This window comes from Salmo salar, chromosome ssa01, assembly GCF_905237065.1.
Source record: "Salmo salar chromosome ssa01, Ssal_v3.1, whole genome shotgun sequence".
In the NCBI taxonomy this organism is placed as follows: domain Eukaryota; kingdom Metazoa; phylum Chordata; class Actinopteri; order Salmoniformes; family Salmonidae; genus Salmo; species Salmo salar.
This window is the reverse complement of record NC_059442.1, coordinates 48542092-48558606: the sequence shown is the minus strand read 5'-3', so window position 1 is coordinate 48558606 and position 16515 is coordinate 48542092. Positions and strand designations below refer to the sequence as shown.

At 44.1% G+C, this 16515-nt stretch overlaps 1 protein-coding gene across 5 annotated transcripts in view; it reads right to left on the bottom strand.

Moving 5' to 3' along the window:
• The window catches only part of LOC106604178 (vinculin), a 44989-nt gene extending 30787 nt beyond the window's left edge, over nt 1-14202 (bottom strand). For 4 of the 5 annotated variants that reach the window (XM_014198596.2, XM_014198598.2, XM_014198597.2 and 1 more), the window contains exon 1: nt 13699-14200. In XM_014198596.2, the coding sequence (XP_014054071.1) occupies nt 13699-13866 (168 nt within the window). In that variant the 5' untranslated portion in view covers nt 13867-14200. Of the gene's footprint in view, nt 1-13698 lie in introns of all 5 variants that reach the window. The other variant, XM_014198600.2, reaches the window with a different exon arrangement.
• Between the last annotated feature and the right edge of the window lie 2313 nt (nt 14203-16515).

The window sequence follows — 16515 nt, the reverse complement described above, 5'->3', positions numbered from 1 at the left end:
GAAGGTGTTCCTAATGTTTGGTGTACTCAGTGTACAGAAATAAAGACAGGTTGGCAATCGATATTTCAACCACTAAACATCATGAACCCTTGAAAATTACATCACATAGCTTTATGGCTGCCATGTAAACACCTCCTGGGCTATACTTAAGCAATAAGGCATGAGGGTGTGTGGTATATGGCCAAGGACTGTTTTTAGGCACAACGTGAAGGCGCCTTTGTAGGGGAGAGAGGATGGCCATCCTGGAATGTGATGAAGACTACATTGGCGACTTGCTGGCGTGGGAGACCAGCGTGTGGTCAATCACACTTCATGGAATTATCTAGAGAATGTATTGTGTTTTACCACTTAAAAGAGCAAGGCACAGCTGTGTTTGCACCTTCTCCACATGGCGGGACTTTCCCACGAAGTACAGGAGACTTTCATGTGCCTCCTTTGTGTACAGACACACATAGATCTTCTCTCTTAGAGGTTAATCTCTGAAGTCTTATTAGTTGATAGTAATTTACTCTGTTTTATGCTGTATAATGTCTTCCATGTACACTGTTATTGTTTGAGAGTTCGTTTATTCTTGACTAATACATCTATTAGTTGATTTGAGTGAATGCATTCCTCGTTCATAGAGTACCTCTTTTATTGACTACTTTCATAAATTAGAATTGGCCAATTCCTATTCATTAAGTTAATTACACACACATTGTATTCTTGAGGTATCAACTTGACACCTCTGCTTAAAACTGACTCAATTAATCTAATGCTAGAACAGCTCTTTGTGTCTAGTCTCTTGTTAATTGCATAAAGGTTCATTTTAAACACGTGTTATTTTTTTTGTGTCAAGTCTGGTAATGCCCAAGCTTGCTGCATGGCTAGACCTGTTAGTCACGAAAAGGGTCTCTTGCTAAAATAGTGTGTCTATAAACCTTTATATTAAATTGGAGTCAGATTGATAAATGTAGATTATTAAACATATTTTAACCAACTACGCCTTATTGCTTTTATAAACCGGCTACCAACATATTAATACAATGACTGACATATTTGAATTAAAAACGTTATTTCGATAAGTACATTTCAAAAGTACCCTTTTTGAGTTTCTTAGACATTGTTTGAAACAATAAACTGTACAAGTACAGCAACTTTTCAGAGTGGGCTTTCTACTAATGAGCACCACCAAAAAAGTGAATGGGAAAATGGATTCAAACTCCCTCTGTTGGTGATTTGCTGAATGGTTAATGACCTATATTGTCAATGTCTATGTATAAAATGGGTTATGTCTTCAAAAGTACCAGAGAGCCCACTTTGGAAATTTGACATGTTTGAAGAATATATTGTTCCGAACAATATGTAAAAAAAATGTTTATAAAAATAACATCAAAAAGGCTGCCTTTGGGATATTAATATTATTATTTTTATTGTTGTATCTAGAAATACTCAATATTTGAGAGCACACTGTAAGGAGTATAATAACACCAAGATGATGTCTGTATCATGTACGGTTTACTGATCACAGGGTCTTACAGGAGGCAAGTATAGGTCTAAAAAGGGCCCAAAATATTGTAAAAGTGACATGTAAAAAGCATGTCAAATAGTCTTCCTCCCAATAATGTTTCTATGTGAGAATTTCCAGAACAATCTCATACCCAAAATATTTTTGGCCTGTCCTTGTGTGGCCCTATAAAGAGAAAAAATGACCCTATTAGGGTGTGGTGTATGGCCTTAGCCTATGCGGTATTCAGGCTACCTGTAATTATATCGTCCTAAGGTACTATGACTTCTGCTGACATTTTAGAAACGTTCCAGATGACAACAAATGTGTTATGATAGAATTTAATCACAAAATCTTTAAGATTTGAATGTCCATTTTAGACTATAACATCCATACAGAGGGTGTAACATCCATAATGGTAATTTTTCCTTTCTAACGTAATAATGGAAATGACAACTTTAAAAAAAAAAATCGTTTTTGAAAAGACTGCACAAACATATGCTATTTTACATAAAAAAAATTGACAACAGAATGTCAGCGTGCTTATAGGGAAGGACACTCAACAAGCACAGCACTAACACAAATGACATGATTGGCTGAGAGAAATTGATGATAAAATGATTGTGGGGGCTGTCTTGTTCGACTTCAGTGCAGCTTTTGACATTATTGATCATAGTCTGCTGCTGGAAAAACATGTGTGTTATGGCTTTACACCCCCTGCTATAATGTGAATGAAGAGTTACTTGTCTAACAGAACAATGGAAGCCTATCAAATATAATCCAGTTAGAATCAGGAAATACCCAGGGTAGCTGTTTAGGCCCCTTGCTTTTTCAATTTTTACTAACAACATGCCACTGACTTTGATTAAAGCCAGAGTTTCTATGTATGCGGATGACTCAACACTATACACGTCAGCTACTACAGCGACTGAAATGACTGCAACACTCAATAAAGAGCTGCAGTTCATTTCAGAGCAGGTGGCAAGGAATAAGTTAGCCCTAAATATTTCTACAACTAAAAGCATTGTATTTGGAACAAAACACTCACTAAAGCCTAAACCTCAACTAAATCTTGTAATAAATAATGTGGAAATCGAGCAAGTTGAGATGACTAAACTGCTTGGAGTAACATTAGATTGTAAGGTGTCATGGTCAAAACATATTGATGCAGTAGTAGCTAAGATGGGGAGAAGTCTGTCTATAATAAAGTGATGCTCTGCCTTCTTAACAACACTATAAACAAGGTAGGTCCTATAGGCCCTAGTTTTGTCACACCTTGACTTCTGTTCAGTCATGTGGTCAGGTGCCACAAAATAGGACTTAGGAAAATTGCAATTGGCTCAGAACAGGGCATCACAGATGGCCCTTGGATGTACACAGAGAGCTAATATTAATAATATGCATGTCAATCTCTTCTGTCTGAAAGTGGAGGAGAGATTGAGGAGAGATTGTCTTCATCACTACTTTTATTTATGAGGGGTATTGACATGATGAATGCACCGAGCTGTCTGTCTAAACTACTGGCACACAGCTCGGACACCCATGCATACCCCACAAGACATGCCACAAGAGGTCTCTTCACAGTCCCCAAGTCCAGAACAGACTATGGGAGGCACACAGTACTACATAGAGCCATGACTACACGGAACTCTACTCCACATCTAGAAACTGAAATTTGATTTAAAAACACCTTATGGAACAGTGGGGACTGTGAAGCAACACAAACATTGGCACACACACACACACACACACACATACATTTACATTTACATTTTAGTCATTTAGCAGACGCTCTTATCCAGAGCGACTTACAGTAGTGAATGCATACATTTCAATTCATTTCATACATTTTTTCCCCCCTTACACACGATAACATATGCACTAACATACACATGTACATATGCACTATACATACACATGTACATATTGTCACGGGCGAATAGAACAGTTTTAAGGGTGAGTCAAGCGCAGGAGACTGAGGTCCGTTGGAACAAACTTGATTTAATAAATCCAAGGGCAAAATCCATGTACGGCTGGGAGCACAACAGTCAAAAAGACTAAAAGAAGCTCCGCTCAAAAAGGCAGACGGGGCGCAGCCCGGCAACCCTAATGCCTATACAATAAGTCATAAACCAAACAATATAACACCACACGTAACAAAGAACAATCCCACACGAATCCTAACTAAACACAGACAGACTAAATACCCCCCCACTAATGACAAACATGAAACAGGTGCAATCAAAAAACAGACATAACTAACAGACACTGAAACACAGATCGGTGGCAGCTAGTAGGCCGGCGACGACGACTGCCGAGCACCGCCCGACCGAGGAGAGGCGCCACCTTCTGTGGACGTTGTGACACATATGCACATATACATACACATGGATTTAGTAATGTAGATATGTGGTAGTGGTGGAGTAGGGACCTGAGGGAACAGTGTGTTGTGAAATCTATGAATGTATTGAAATGTTTTAAAATTGTATAAATTGTCTTAATTTTGCTGGACCCCAGGACCACAGGAACGCACGGACACAAACACACTGAGTGCTTTTAGCGTCGATTAGCCGTTTTAATATATAATTAATGTTGAGTGGTTTCTGGATTTAGCATTAGCCTGCTTCGTACTGCGGGAGGAGGCGTGTACCACAGGGTCAATAAACACTGAGCAACCCTCAGATCGGAAAGGAAACTCAATATAATTTAATTTAGTAAGTGGTGCATATGCGTGTGTACTGTATGTGTGTCCTTAAAAAAAAATCTAAACCCCTTCCACATGTCGCAAAATACAAGTTTCTCGTTAGGGTAATGAACCATCTGTTGTCGAGGAGTTGCCAAGATCATGTAAACCAGGGATGGACAACTGTGGGTCAACTCCCCGCAAATGTCGCCAATCTGAAGCTGTGTAAAATCAACTTTAGTTCTGTAGTTGCTGACAGAAATCCCTGCTTTCCTCAGTAGTAGCAGTCCAGTTAGGACAGAACACTCTCTAGCTAACCTAGGATCAGTGTAATCAATGTATTGATCATTCCACAGTAACATGCCATAATACACAGAAAAGACTGTTGTTTACCAGACATGTTTACAGGCAGAAGGACACTCCAGCAAGTGATCTGATCCTCTAGCAACCACTGCATGGTTCCAACTCGCAGAGACAGGCCAGAGATTACATATGTGGACCAGCACAAATGTGACACGGGACTGGAGGAGGAGGAGATTGTATCTGCAATGGAGGACAGGGAGTTGTGGAAGTCCCACTCTTCATTCTGTCGACTCCAGACAGGTAGATTATGATGAGTGTCAATGTAAAAAAAAACAATGAGATATTTAAACTGCCATTATTTTTGTTTCAACGTTTAAAAAAAATCATACAATTATGTGAATTCACAATGCAGATATGGTCCTGCGTATGACCACGAGGGGGCAATGCAGTTTAATCTACTGCACTCACGACTACCTACCAGACACCGCTCACCTTACTGCTGTTCCCCACCCACTCAGCAATGGTGTTATTAATGCTGTTTTAGGTTATTTTATTACATTTTTTATATTCCCTTTTTCTCCCCAATTTCGTGGTATCCAATTGGTCATTACAGTCCATCGCTGCAACTCCCATACGGAGTCGGGAGAGGCGAAGGTCGAGAACCGCGTGTCCTCCGAAACACAACCCAGCCAAGCCGCACTGCTTCTTGACACAATGCCCGCTTAACCCGGAAGCCAGCCGCACCAATGTGTCGGAGGAAACACCGTACACCTGGCGACCGTGTCAGCGTGCATTGTGCCTGGCCCGCCACAGGAGTCGCTAGTGCGCGATGGGACAAGAACATCCCTGCCGGCCAAACCCTCCCCTAACCCAGACAACGCTAGGCCAATTGTTCGCCGCCCCATGTGTCTTCCCGGTCGTGGCCAGCTACGACAGAGCCTGGACTCGAACCAGGATCTCTAGTAGACCACTCCGCCACTCGGGAGGCCGTTTTAGGTTCTGTTGTGTGCCTCTCCTCCATGTTCTCAGTTGTCAATACATGGGACTTCATGTCCCACTTCTCATCAATGGCTTGTTGCAGTGATGTATGACAGCGTGTTCATAGATTCCAGTTAGCATTTCATCCCCTTCTCATTTAACTTTTCAAAATATTGCCATACAGGACATTGATGCTGACGCTTCCCTGTCTCACTCACTGAAATGTTTTCAACTGTTAATGGTGATGACGTGCAGAGAGCTTTATATTCGTGGCAAATAATTTGAAAGATGCATATCTCCTCCTACTTACAGCATTGTTGCGTTAGGTATTTGTTTAATTTATATTTAGCCTTTATGATGATGATCGGGACCTGTTAGTGGTAGTTTTGTGATAACTGCACTATGATTTAAATTTGGTTAGGGATTTGTTAGCATTGTTTCATTAGGTATTTAAATGTCACACCCCAAGTGTAATGTATCACTAACTCCACACAGTAATAACAGTCCAATTAGGTTCATTGCAGTATCCAGCTGACCTTGGATCTGTGTAATGTATTGAGCCCTCACTCCACAGTAGTAACAGTGCATAAAGAGTAGAAGCTGACCTAAAAACTGTGTACTATTACTCCACTGTTAAAAACAGTCCATGAAGCATAGAATAGTCTGGATCTGACCTAGGATCAGTTGATGCACACAACTGATCCTAGGTCAGATCCAGACTATTCTATGCTTCATGGACTGTTTTTAACAGTGGAGTAATAGTACATCACTCCACTTTAGCCTAATAACTTTAGCCTAATAACTGTCAATTAAGCAAAAAGCAGTATCTATCTGACCTGGATCTCCACTGTCAACTTTGACTGTGACAGTGACAACAGGTTACACAGCCTCTGGGAGCTACACTCAATGAGGCACTAGAATATGTTCTTATATTACTGTAACCATAACAAACCACATTTATAAACGATTCACTCTCAACCCTAGATAGCCGTAAACCTCAACTCTGGGGACACCCTGCTGAGGAGGAAAGGTCTCTGGTGTCAGTGTATCCAACTGAGACTTTTCTTGGAATACACAAGTGTGCATGCACACACGCATGCAGGCACGAATGCACACAAACACCCTTACACACACATACCAGAGAGAAGTGAATGTCAGCCCTGTCAGTCACATCTACTCCCACTCAACGAAATTATCCTCTCCCGTTGGCTCAGCGGGGCCCAGTTCTTTACCAAACTGGACCTGCAGAGTGCATACATTCTCATCCGCATCCAGGAAGGGATGAATGGAAGACGGCTTTCAGCACAATGTCTGGTCACTACAAGTACTTGGTGATACCATTTGGCTTAGCCAATGCTCCGTCAGTGTTCCAGGCATTTGATAACGAGGTGTTCAGGGACATGCTCGGATGCCAGGTGGTTGTGTCAAAGACATCCTGGTCTACTCGGCTACCCTGGAAGATCGAGCAGTCCTGGGACGCCTCCTGGCTAACCACCTGTTCGTCAAGGCTGAGAAGTGCCAGTTTCATCAGAAGGCTGTCTCCTTCCTAGGCTACCAAATCAGCCCGCAGGGAGTGAGGATGGACGTCAAGAAGGTAGATGCGGTCAGGTCATGGCCAGTCCCAACCACCATAAAGGGATTACAAAAGTTTTTGGGGTTTGCTGACTTCTACCGCTGTTTCATCAGGAACTTCAGCTCCGTCGCCGCTTCTCTCAACTCTCTCCTCAAGGGTGGTCCTCGTAGGTTGGTGTGGAGCCGTCTCTCACTATGTCAACTCCTGTTCCGTATGTGCCCAAACCAAATCCCCCCTTAACCTCTTGGGGCTAGGTGGGACGCTAGCGTGCCACCCGTGGTGCACTCCATCAACAGCAGGTGCATTTCAAGAGCGGCAAATTTGAATCCAAATAAATGTCAAAATTCAAATTTTTCAAAAATACAACTATTTTACACCATTTGAAAGATAAACATCTCCTTAATCTAACCACGTTTTACGATTTCAAAAAGGTTTTACGGCGAAAGCATAAATTTAGAGTATGTTAGGACAGTACATTTACAAGAGTTGTGTGTAATGTTTTGTCAAGTCAAAGACAGGGTCACCAAAACCATAAAACCAGCTAAAATGATGCACTAACCTTTTACAATCTCCATCAGATGACACTCCTAGGACATTATGTTAGACAATGCATGCATTTTTAGTTCTATCAAGTTCATATTTATATCCAAAAACAGCGTTTTACTATGGCATTGATGTTGAGGAAATCGTTTCCCTCCAATAACCGGCAGTCAAGTCAGCGTCAGAAATTAAATAATTAAAATTAGAAAACATTGGTAAAATATTATATTGTCATTTAAAGAATTATAGATTTACATCTCTTGAACGCAATCAACTTGCCAGATTTAAAAATAACCTTACTGGGAAATCACACTTTGCAATAATCTGAGCACTGCGCCCAGAAAAATACGCGTTGCGATACAGACTAGACGTCATGTTGGGGAGATCTAAAATCGAAAATACTATGTAAATAATCCATTACCTTTGATTCTCTTCATCAGATGTCACTTCCAGGTATCACAGGTCCATAACGAATGTAGTTTTGTTCAAAAAAGCTCATCATTTATGTCCAAAAATCTCCGTCTCGTTAGCACATGATGTAAGCCAGCCGGACTTCTCGTCATGAACGAGGGGAAAAAATATATTTCCGTTCGTTCAAACATGTCAAACGTTGTATTGCATAAATCATTAGGGCCTTTTTTAACCAGAACATGAATAATATTCAAGGTGGACGAATGCATACTCTTTTATAACGTATTGGAACGAGGGTACCCAACATGAACTCGCGCGCCAGGTGTCTAATGGGACATCATCGTTCCATGGCTCTTGTTCGGTCAGATCTCCCTCCAGAAGACTCAAAACACTTTGTAAAGGCTGGTGACATCTAGTGGAAGCAATAGGAAGTGCCAAAATATTCCTAAACCCCTGTGTTTTTCAATGGGATAGGTTTAAAGTCAATACAACACATCAGGTATCCACTTCCTGTCAGAAAATGTCTCAGGGTTTTGCCTGCCAAATGAGTTCTGTTATACTCACAGACACCATTCAAACAGTTTTGGAAACTTTAGAGTGTTTTCTATCCATATATAATAAGTATATGCATATTCTAGTTACTGGGTAGGATTAGTAACCAGATTAAATCGGGTACATTTTTTTTATCCAGACGTGCAAATGCTGCCCCCTAGACCCAACAGGTTAACGCTCCTGCAGGGAAACTCCTTCCACTTCCCGTGCCTCAGCTTCCCTGGTCTCATCTATCCATGACTTTGTTACTGATCTCCCCTCCTCTGACGATTTCACCACCATTTTGGTGGTTGTGGATAGATTTTCCAAATTCTGTCACATCGGTATCATCTACAGCTCCTCCCCTCCGGCGTTCGACGTTGCCGGTATACTAACCAGCGGTCCTGGCATCCATCATTACACACACCTGGCACCAATCATTACGCGCACCTGCTCTTCATCATGAGGAACACCTGGACTCCATTACCTGACTTATTACCTCCCCTATATCTGGCATTCCCTTAGGTTCTTTCCCCAATCAGTATTGTTTATGTGAAGATGCCACTGCTATGTTGTCTTGTTCCATGTTTGTTGTTTTATTAAACGTACCACCTGCTTCTCGACCCTCAGCGTCTTCATTACACTATTACAGCCTGCTCTCTGCCAGTCTCTGCGTTGCTGTCCAGTGGTGTAGTGGAGGGTACACGCAGGTATATGCCGTAAGCCCATTTATTTTTCAGTGGGTATTGCATATATTCACTACTTAATCCCCATGGTGTGTATCAAAGTAGTGTAGTGGGGGTAAATGCCATACCAATTAATAAGGCTGATGGAACAGATCAGAATGTTTCGCTTAAAATGTTGTAAACTATTACTTCTTTAAAAAAAGCATGAGCTGGCACACACCCAGAGAAAATTATTTTGTGTAGATGTGCTGACTAACAGCGAATAAACTGTTAGCTATAAAAATACATTAATTACTGAGAGAGAGTGTGCGACTCGCTTTATTTATTTTTATAAACTATTATTTCTTCACATTTTAGGTGCAGAAATGTGCACATAGCGGTAGGTGTAGGCGCGAATGTTTCCAAATGCAATTTGAGGGAAAACACTGTTCTAAAATGCGCACTACACATGCAAGTGGATTCATGGACAGAGATGGAAATATCTGTTTGAAATTTAGAAAGAGGGAAGATCTAAATATGCAATAACTATCATGGGTTGCTAATATGACTAGGATAATGCTTTTGGGTGCTACACAATGAACCAAAGTTGTAAGAAAACCAATAGAACAGGAGAACGCATATGAGGAAGTGCTTATAAACTGATTGCCATTACATTTCCAAGGTTGGATTTTGGCAATAGGCTACATTAAAGCAATGTCAATGGGTGTGGATAAAAGGCCAAGTTAAACAAAATAGTCTTATTGAATGTCGCTGATCCACAGACAAAGCAAAGCAGATCTTTGAAGATGTTCCTTTAGTAATTTGTAATATCTTCCAACAAGGAGATAAGTAGAGGAAAATAATCTAGAAATCACACACTGTGCGATGTTTAACAGTGTAACGCCCTGGCCATAGAGAGGGGTTTTTGTTCTTTATTTTGGTTAGGCCAGGGTGTTACATTGGGTGGGCGTTCTATGTTCATTTTTCTATGTTGTCCGTTTCATTGATTTTGGCTGTGTGGCTTCCAATCAGGCACAGCTGTTGTTGGTTGTTGCTGAATGGGAGTCACACATAAGTGCCTGTTTTTCTGTTGGGGTTTTGTGGGTAATTGTTTCTGTTTAGATTATTTCCGAACAGGACTGTTTTGCTGTCGGTTTTCTTGTTTTGTATAGTGTTCTTACGTTAATTAAATACATCTATGATGAACACTAACTCTGCTGCGCCTTGGTCTACTTTCTCTTCCGACGGCCGTTATAGAATTACCCACCAGAAAAGGACCAAGCAGCGGAGGAAGGAGCAGCACCAGGAGAAGAGCGTTCAGGACTCGTGGACATGGGAGGAGATACTGGACGGTAAAGGACCATGGGCTCAAGCTGAGGAGTATCGCCGCCCGCAGTGCGAGATCGAGGCAGCGAGAGTGGAGAGGCGCTGGTATGAGGCAAGGGAGCCAACAGGCATGAGATGCAGCCCCCAATTTTTTTTTTGGGGGGGGCACACGGGGAGTGTGGCAGAGTCAGGTTGGAGACCTGAGCCAACTCCCCGTGCTTACGACAGGCAGCGTGGTACTGGTAAGGCACCGTGTTATGCTGTGAAGCGCACGGTGTCTCCAGTGCGCGTGCATAGCCCGGTGCGCTATAGGCCAGCCCCCCGCAAGTGCCATGCGAGTGCAGGCATCGAGCCAGGACGGATTGTGCCGGCTCAGCGCGTCTGGTCTCCAGTGCGCCTTTTCGGTCCAGGTTATCCTGCACCGGCTCTGCGCACTGTGTCTCCAGGGCGCTGGGAGGGTCCAGTTCGCCCAATGCCTTCGCTCCGCCCGTGCCGGGCCAAAGTGGGCATTCAGCCTGGAGTGTGGGTAAAGAGCGTCCATACTAGAACTCCAGTGCTCCCCCACAGCCCGGTTTATCCTGTGCCTCCTCCTAGGACCAGGCCTCCAGTGGGTCTCCCCATTCTGGTCTCTCCTGTGCCGCCTCCACAGACCAGGCCTCCAGTGGGTCTCCCCATCCTGGTCAGTCCTGTGCCTGCTCAACGGACCAGGCCTCCAGTGGGTCCCGCCAGTCCGGAGCCGTCAGAGCTGCCCGCCAGTCCGGAGCCGTCAGAGCCGCCCGCCAGTCCGGAGCCGCCAGAGCCGCCCGCCAGTCCGGAGTCGCCAGAGCCGCCCGCCTGTCCGGAGCCACCAGAGCCGCCCGCCTGTCCGGAGCCGCCAGAGCCGCCCGCCTGTCCGGAGCCGCCAGAGCCGCCCGCCTGTCCGACGCAGCCATTGCCGCCCGCCAGCCGGGCGCAGCCATCGCCGCCCGCCAGCCGGGCGCAGCCATTGACGCCCGCCAGCCAGGTGCAGCCAGGGTCGCCCGCCAGCCGGGCGCAACCAAGGTCGCCCACCAGTCCTCCGGCGTGGCCAGGGGCGCTACCTAATTGGGCAACGCTGAGGGTGGAGTGGAGGCCACGTCCCGCACCTGAGCCGCTGCCGTAAGAAGGCCCACCCGGACCCTCCCCTTCAGAGTCAGGTTTTGCGGTCGGAGTCCGCACCTTGGGGGGGGGGGGGTACTGTAATGCCCTGGCCATAGAGAGGGGTTTTTGTTCTTTATTTTGGTTAGGCCAGGGTGTTACATTGGGTGGGTGTTCTATGTTAATTTTTCTATGTTGTCTGTTTCATTGATTTTGGCCGTGTGACTTCCAATCAGGCACAGCTGTTGTTGGTTGTTGCTGATTGGGAGTCACACATAAGTGCCTGTTTTTCCGTTGGGGTTTTGTGGGTAATTGTTTCTGTTTAGATTATTTCCGAACAGGACTGCGTTGCTGTCGGTTTTCTTGTTTTGTATAGTGTTCTTACGTTAATTAAATACATCTATGATGAACACTAACTCCGCTGCGCCTTGGTCTACTTTCTCTTCGGACAGCCGTTACAAACAGTGAGAATGGCATAATGGTGAACTTACTAAATGACTGAGAGTTTGACTGTGTGATATTAGGTTGCTTCTTGTGTAAATATTTTCTGTCTGGATTTTAATGATTTGTATGTCATTGTATGCCAAAATGAAGTTTTTATTTATTGGGTGAGGGGTCAGCCAGCAAGGTGGATAATATGTTTACACTTATTCTTTGATATGTAATTACAATTTTCAAGAATACACTGTGTTTAACTAGCTAATCATTTATTTTGTAATTGTGCCTCATAATATGAAGTAAAAAGTCCAGATTTCAAACAATTAAGGAACAGGTAAAATATATTATGCTAATGATAGGCCTAACCATCTTCTGGTAGATGGAGAGGCTTTCCCAAAACCTTCTAAATTACATGTAAACTAGCCACAGAGTAGCCTATGCCTACCAGGTAGAATGATATGATTATTTACATCAATCCAGTGGCCATTTGTTTTGCAAACTCCCTCTCATGTGCTACAGAAACACCACCATACAAACAACAGAGCTAGGTGCCTGCACACTTGAATTAAAGGGTAACTACACAAAAACACAAGACCTCAAAATTGGTCTCCTGATGTGGTGTAAGCATGTTATGAACTTACAACATCCAATTTGTTGTTTTCTATTAAAAAGTGTGACTTTGAGAGCAAAACAATTTGTGAAAAAATGAACAAATCTGAAACCCGATGTATTTCTGACTCAGTTCACAGCCTCATTTATCTGTTTCAATAATATACCTACAATTAGCCTAATTGCACAGTACAACTTGGGTTGGCGTGACTGTGAATTACCAATGTGGAATTTTTTATTTTAGGTAATTCAATTGGAGGGCCGTTTGGGGAATTATTTGGCAAAATTAGAGTATATGCACTTCTCCAGGCAACACTACACCACTGTTGCTGTCTCACTGAAAACAACCCGACATGACTCTGTTTTTTACAGAGGAGAGTGAGGGGGAAGGAAATAGTGAGAGAGAGAGAGCGAACGAGAGACAGAGAGAGAGAAAGGGGGCAAGAGGGAAAGAGGGAGCATTCTCAATGCTGGTTCCTGTGAGGGAAACCAGCAGAATCCTCAAGTCTAATGGACTCACTCGAAGAGGACACACACACACACACACACACACACACACACACACACACACACACACACACACACACACACACACACACACACACACACACACACACACACACACACACACACACACACACACACACACTGTCATTCACATGTGCTGAAAGGGTAGGCTATTCTGTTGCTAGCTCAGTTTTCCAGAGATAAGATTCTTCCAATGTAGACTACCCTATGACAAGGTATTTACTATGACAATACTATTACACTGCTTTACACTGCCTTCTTTCTGCCACAGATGTAGGTTTATTCAACATGAGTTGATACTGCCCTAACCACATTTGACCAGTCCACAGTGACAGCAGTGCTTGTCTAGATTGTCACTGTAACAAAGTGTTTACCACTACAACAAACAATAACAACACTCCCGTTTCATTCTGCCACACAAACTCCTCTTGGTTCATTACCATCCAGTACAATACAAAATCACTACACCAAACTGAGTGGTGAGGAGAGAGAGAGAGAGAGACGCACTTACCCTGACAAGGTTACTGACCGCTGCCTGTACCGCGGCCACCGGGCCGGTCAGATCCGGGATGGCCTTCCCGTCCACCTCCCCGTCCTCGTGCATGATGACCAGGTGGGAGATCTGCTGGGCCACCGGCTCAAGGATGCCCTCGATGGTCTTCGTGTGGAACACCGGCATGGTTACAGCTGTTAGCCCGCTCAAAGAGACCTGAAACACGGCTGCTGCAGCTCCAACACCCTGCTGGTAAAATCCTGCTCTATTCCTCCGCCGTCTTTACCCGACAAAAATTGACAGACAAAATGCCTTTTTCTTCTTTAGTTCCACTCCTGGAGTGCGTATTCCAGCGAGGACGGTCTGCAATGCGCGGTGTCAGCACCTTGTCTGTGATTGTGAGACTAACACCGAAAATCATGACAGGAGAAATCACAGTTCGAGATCTCAGCCAATGACTGACTGCACGAGATACATCTGTTAATAGGATTGGTGCGCACAGACGGCTTCTCATCACACTTACACGCGCACACGCACGCACACCGTTACCCCACTGCAAGTGAAAGCTGTTCCCAAATGACGTCATGCATTCTGGTTGCCGAAAAAGGGAGTGCTGGAGTGAGGGGTTGGGGGTCGGGGGTGGGGAGTGAGAAAGACCTGGTATTAGTATGGAGTTATTGCAACATTTCATACCGGAGCTGGATGGTAACAAAGTAACTTTCGGAGATGCCATCATATACCTTCAACCAGACCATAAGTAAACCACAAGTAGACCACAACTGAAACCGCACCCAATCCAAGCCACTGGTGAAAAAAAACACTCTCTCTGGTCTGTGAGTCTGAGTGTTATGCTACTTTAGAGCTGGCGTCAATCCCAAATGGCACTCTATACCCTAGTGCACCACTTTTGACCAGAGCCCTATGGGCCCTGGTTGAAAATAGTGCACTATATACGAATAGGGTGCCAATTGGGACTTCTCCTGGTCTGTCACCTGATCTGGGTTAGCTTAAAGGAGGGTCAGGAGTTACCGTTAACGTGTCTCCAGCCTGTAGTTTTTGGCCACCAGCTCTATAATAAGACCAAGGGCTCCTTCTGTAGCTCCTAGCTTCCCCAGCTCAAGCAGCTCAGCTATCTTCTGCAGCCCACAGGAGCTGGGAGGAGGAATGGAAATGTAACACTAAGCTACTACACCACCCAATTACCCCAGCCCAACTTTCCTTAGTGTGTGCTGGGTTAATAAGGACATTGGAGGCTTGTAATGGCAAATGGACTGCCTGGGTTTAGACTTGGCCAGAATTTATTGTCTGTTTGGTTGTTCCTCTGTAGAGCCTGCCTGACTGTCTAGTATGCTGAAAATGAAGGAGATGGAGTAGGTGGATGATTTCTGGTTCTAAGGTGAACTACCAGGAGGACATTGACATAACTCCAGCTCTCCCCCTCTCCAGGAGGTCTGTAGGGTCTGGTCAGTGCATTTGTTTTCTGGGCAGGCTTATACGTTTGTTGAGTGTATGGGAAATGGGTTGGGGTTAGATGTATGGTGTGTACACTGTACATGTTTAGGTTTGGGTGGTCTGTGTGTATAAGCAGTGGCCCATAGAGGTTCATCTGAATCTAGGGTTGGAAACCAGAAACTGTAGCAGGGGCTGAGGGACTTGACTCTCTAGTGTGACCAGCTGCGCAAAGAGATGGGCTCCTCCTGATTTGAAAACGAACCAGTAGTACTTGGTAACTCAGTAGCCTTGTTGTTAAGAGTGTCTGCCCTAAGATTGGAAGGTAAGGGGTTAGAATTATCCCAGTTGAATCAACCCCGGCCGAGTCATACTAAATACTTAAAAAATTGGACCCCACAGCCTCTCTGCTTGGCACTCAGCATTAAGGAGATGGACTGAGGGTAAGGCCCTGTGATAGACTAGCGTCCTATCCAGGGGGTGTACTTGTACATCAAGCTGCCTCACGCTACAGAAACAGGAAATAGACTCCTGCCCTATGGGCCATTCAGGTTACTTACCTACAGTAGTATGTTGGTCTTAAGGCAGTAAGGGCTTTATAGCAAGGGCTGCTAAATGAATAGCCCTGATCTTGATGTTCTGTCTCCCTGTTACGTTCCTGTCCTTTCAGAGCTCAGAGTTCTATACCTCAAGCCTCTCAGAGCCGTATAAGGGTAGTTCTCTAACATAAATTGCATCATCTACTGATGTAAACTACATTAGCAACTGTAAATTATATTACTCTGTTGCAAACTGTGTGCATGCGTATGTATGTGTGTGTGACACAAACAGCACTTGCTAAATTCTTTGTAGGTGGGGGGGTTGTTTGACATATGGGGCATTAGACATAGAATTGTGAGAGGGATGCTATAACAGAAAGAGGGACACACACACCAAGGATGAAACATTGCACCATGCACAGTTGTGTAACAAAACAAAATAATCCTTCTTTTGTAAATTACATGTAGTTCTGTCAAATTTTTGGTAGCAAAAGAGAGACACTTGGATTTAACAGACCTGTTATCAAATATTCTTTGTTTTCTTCGCACATTTGTTTGAGCTTGCCAGGTGGACAGGGTTTGTACAGTACATTTGGGACTATCCCACTGCCAGACGAGCTCAATCAAGCTAAGCTTTAGTATTTGAAAGAAGATAAATTCTAACACAGATGTGTCTCATAGAGCAGGACCACTGACAGGAACAACAGCAGCTTACAGAGAGGCGTGGTAAAGCGAAAGAGGTTGGAGAGGGGGGACAAAGTGAGTGAGAGAGAGAAAGAGAGAATGTGTATGCATGCGTGCGAGGGAGGGAGGGAGGGAGGGAGGGAGGGAGGGAGGGAGGAGGGAG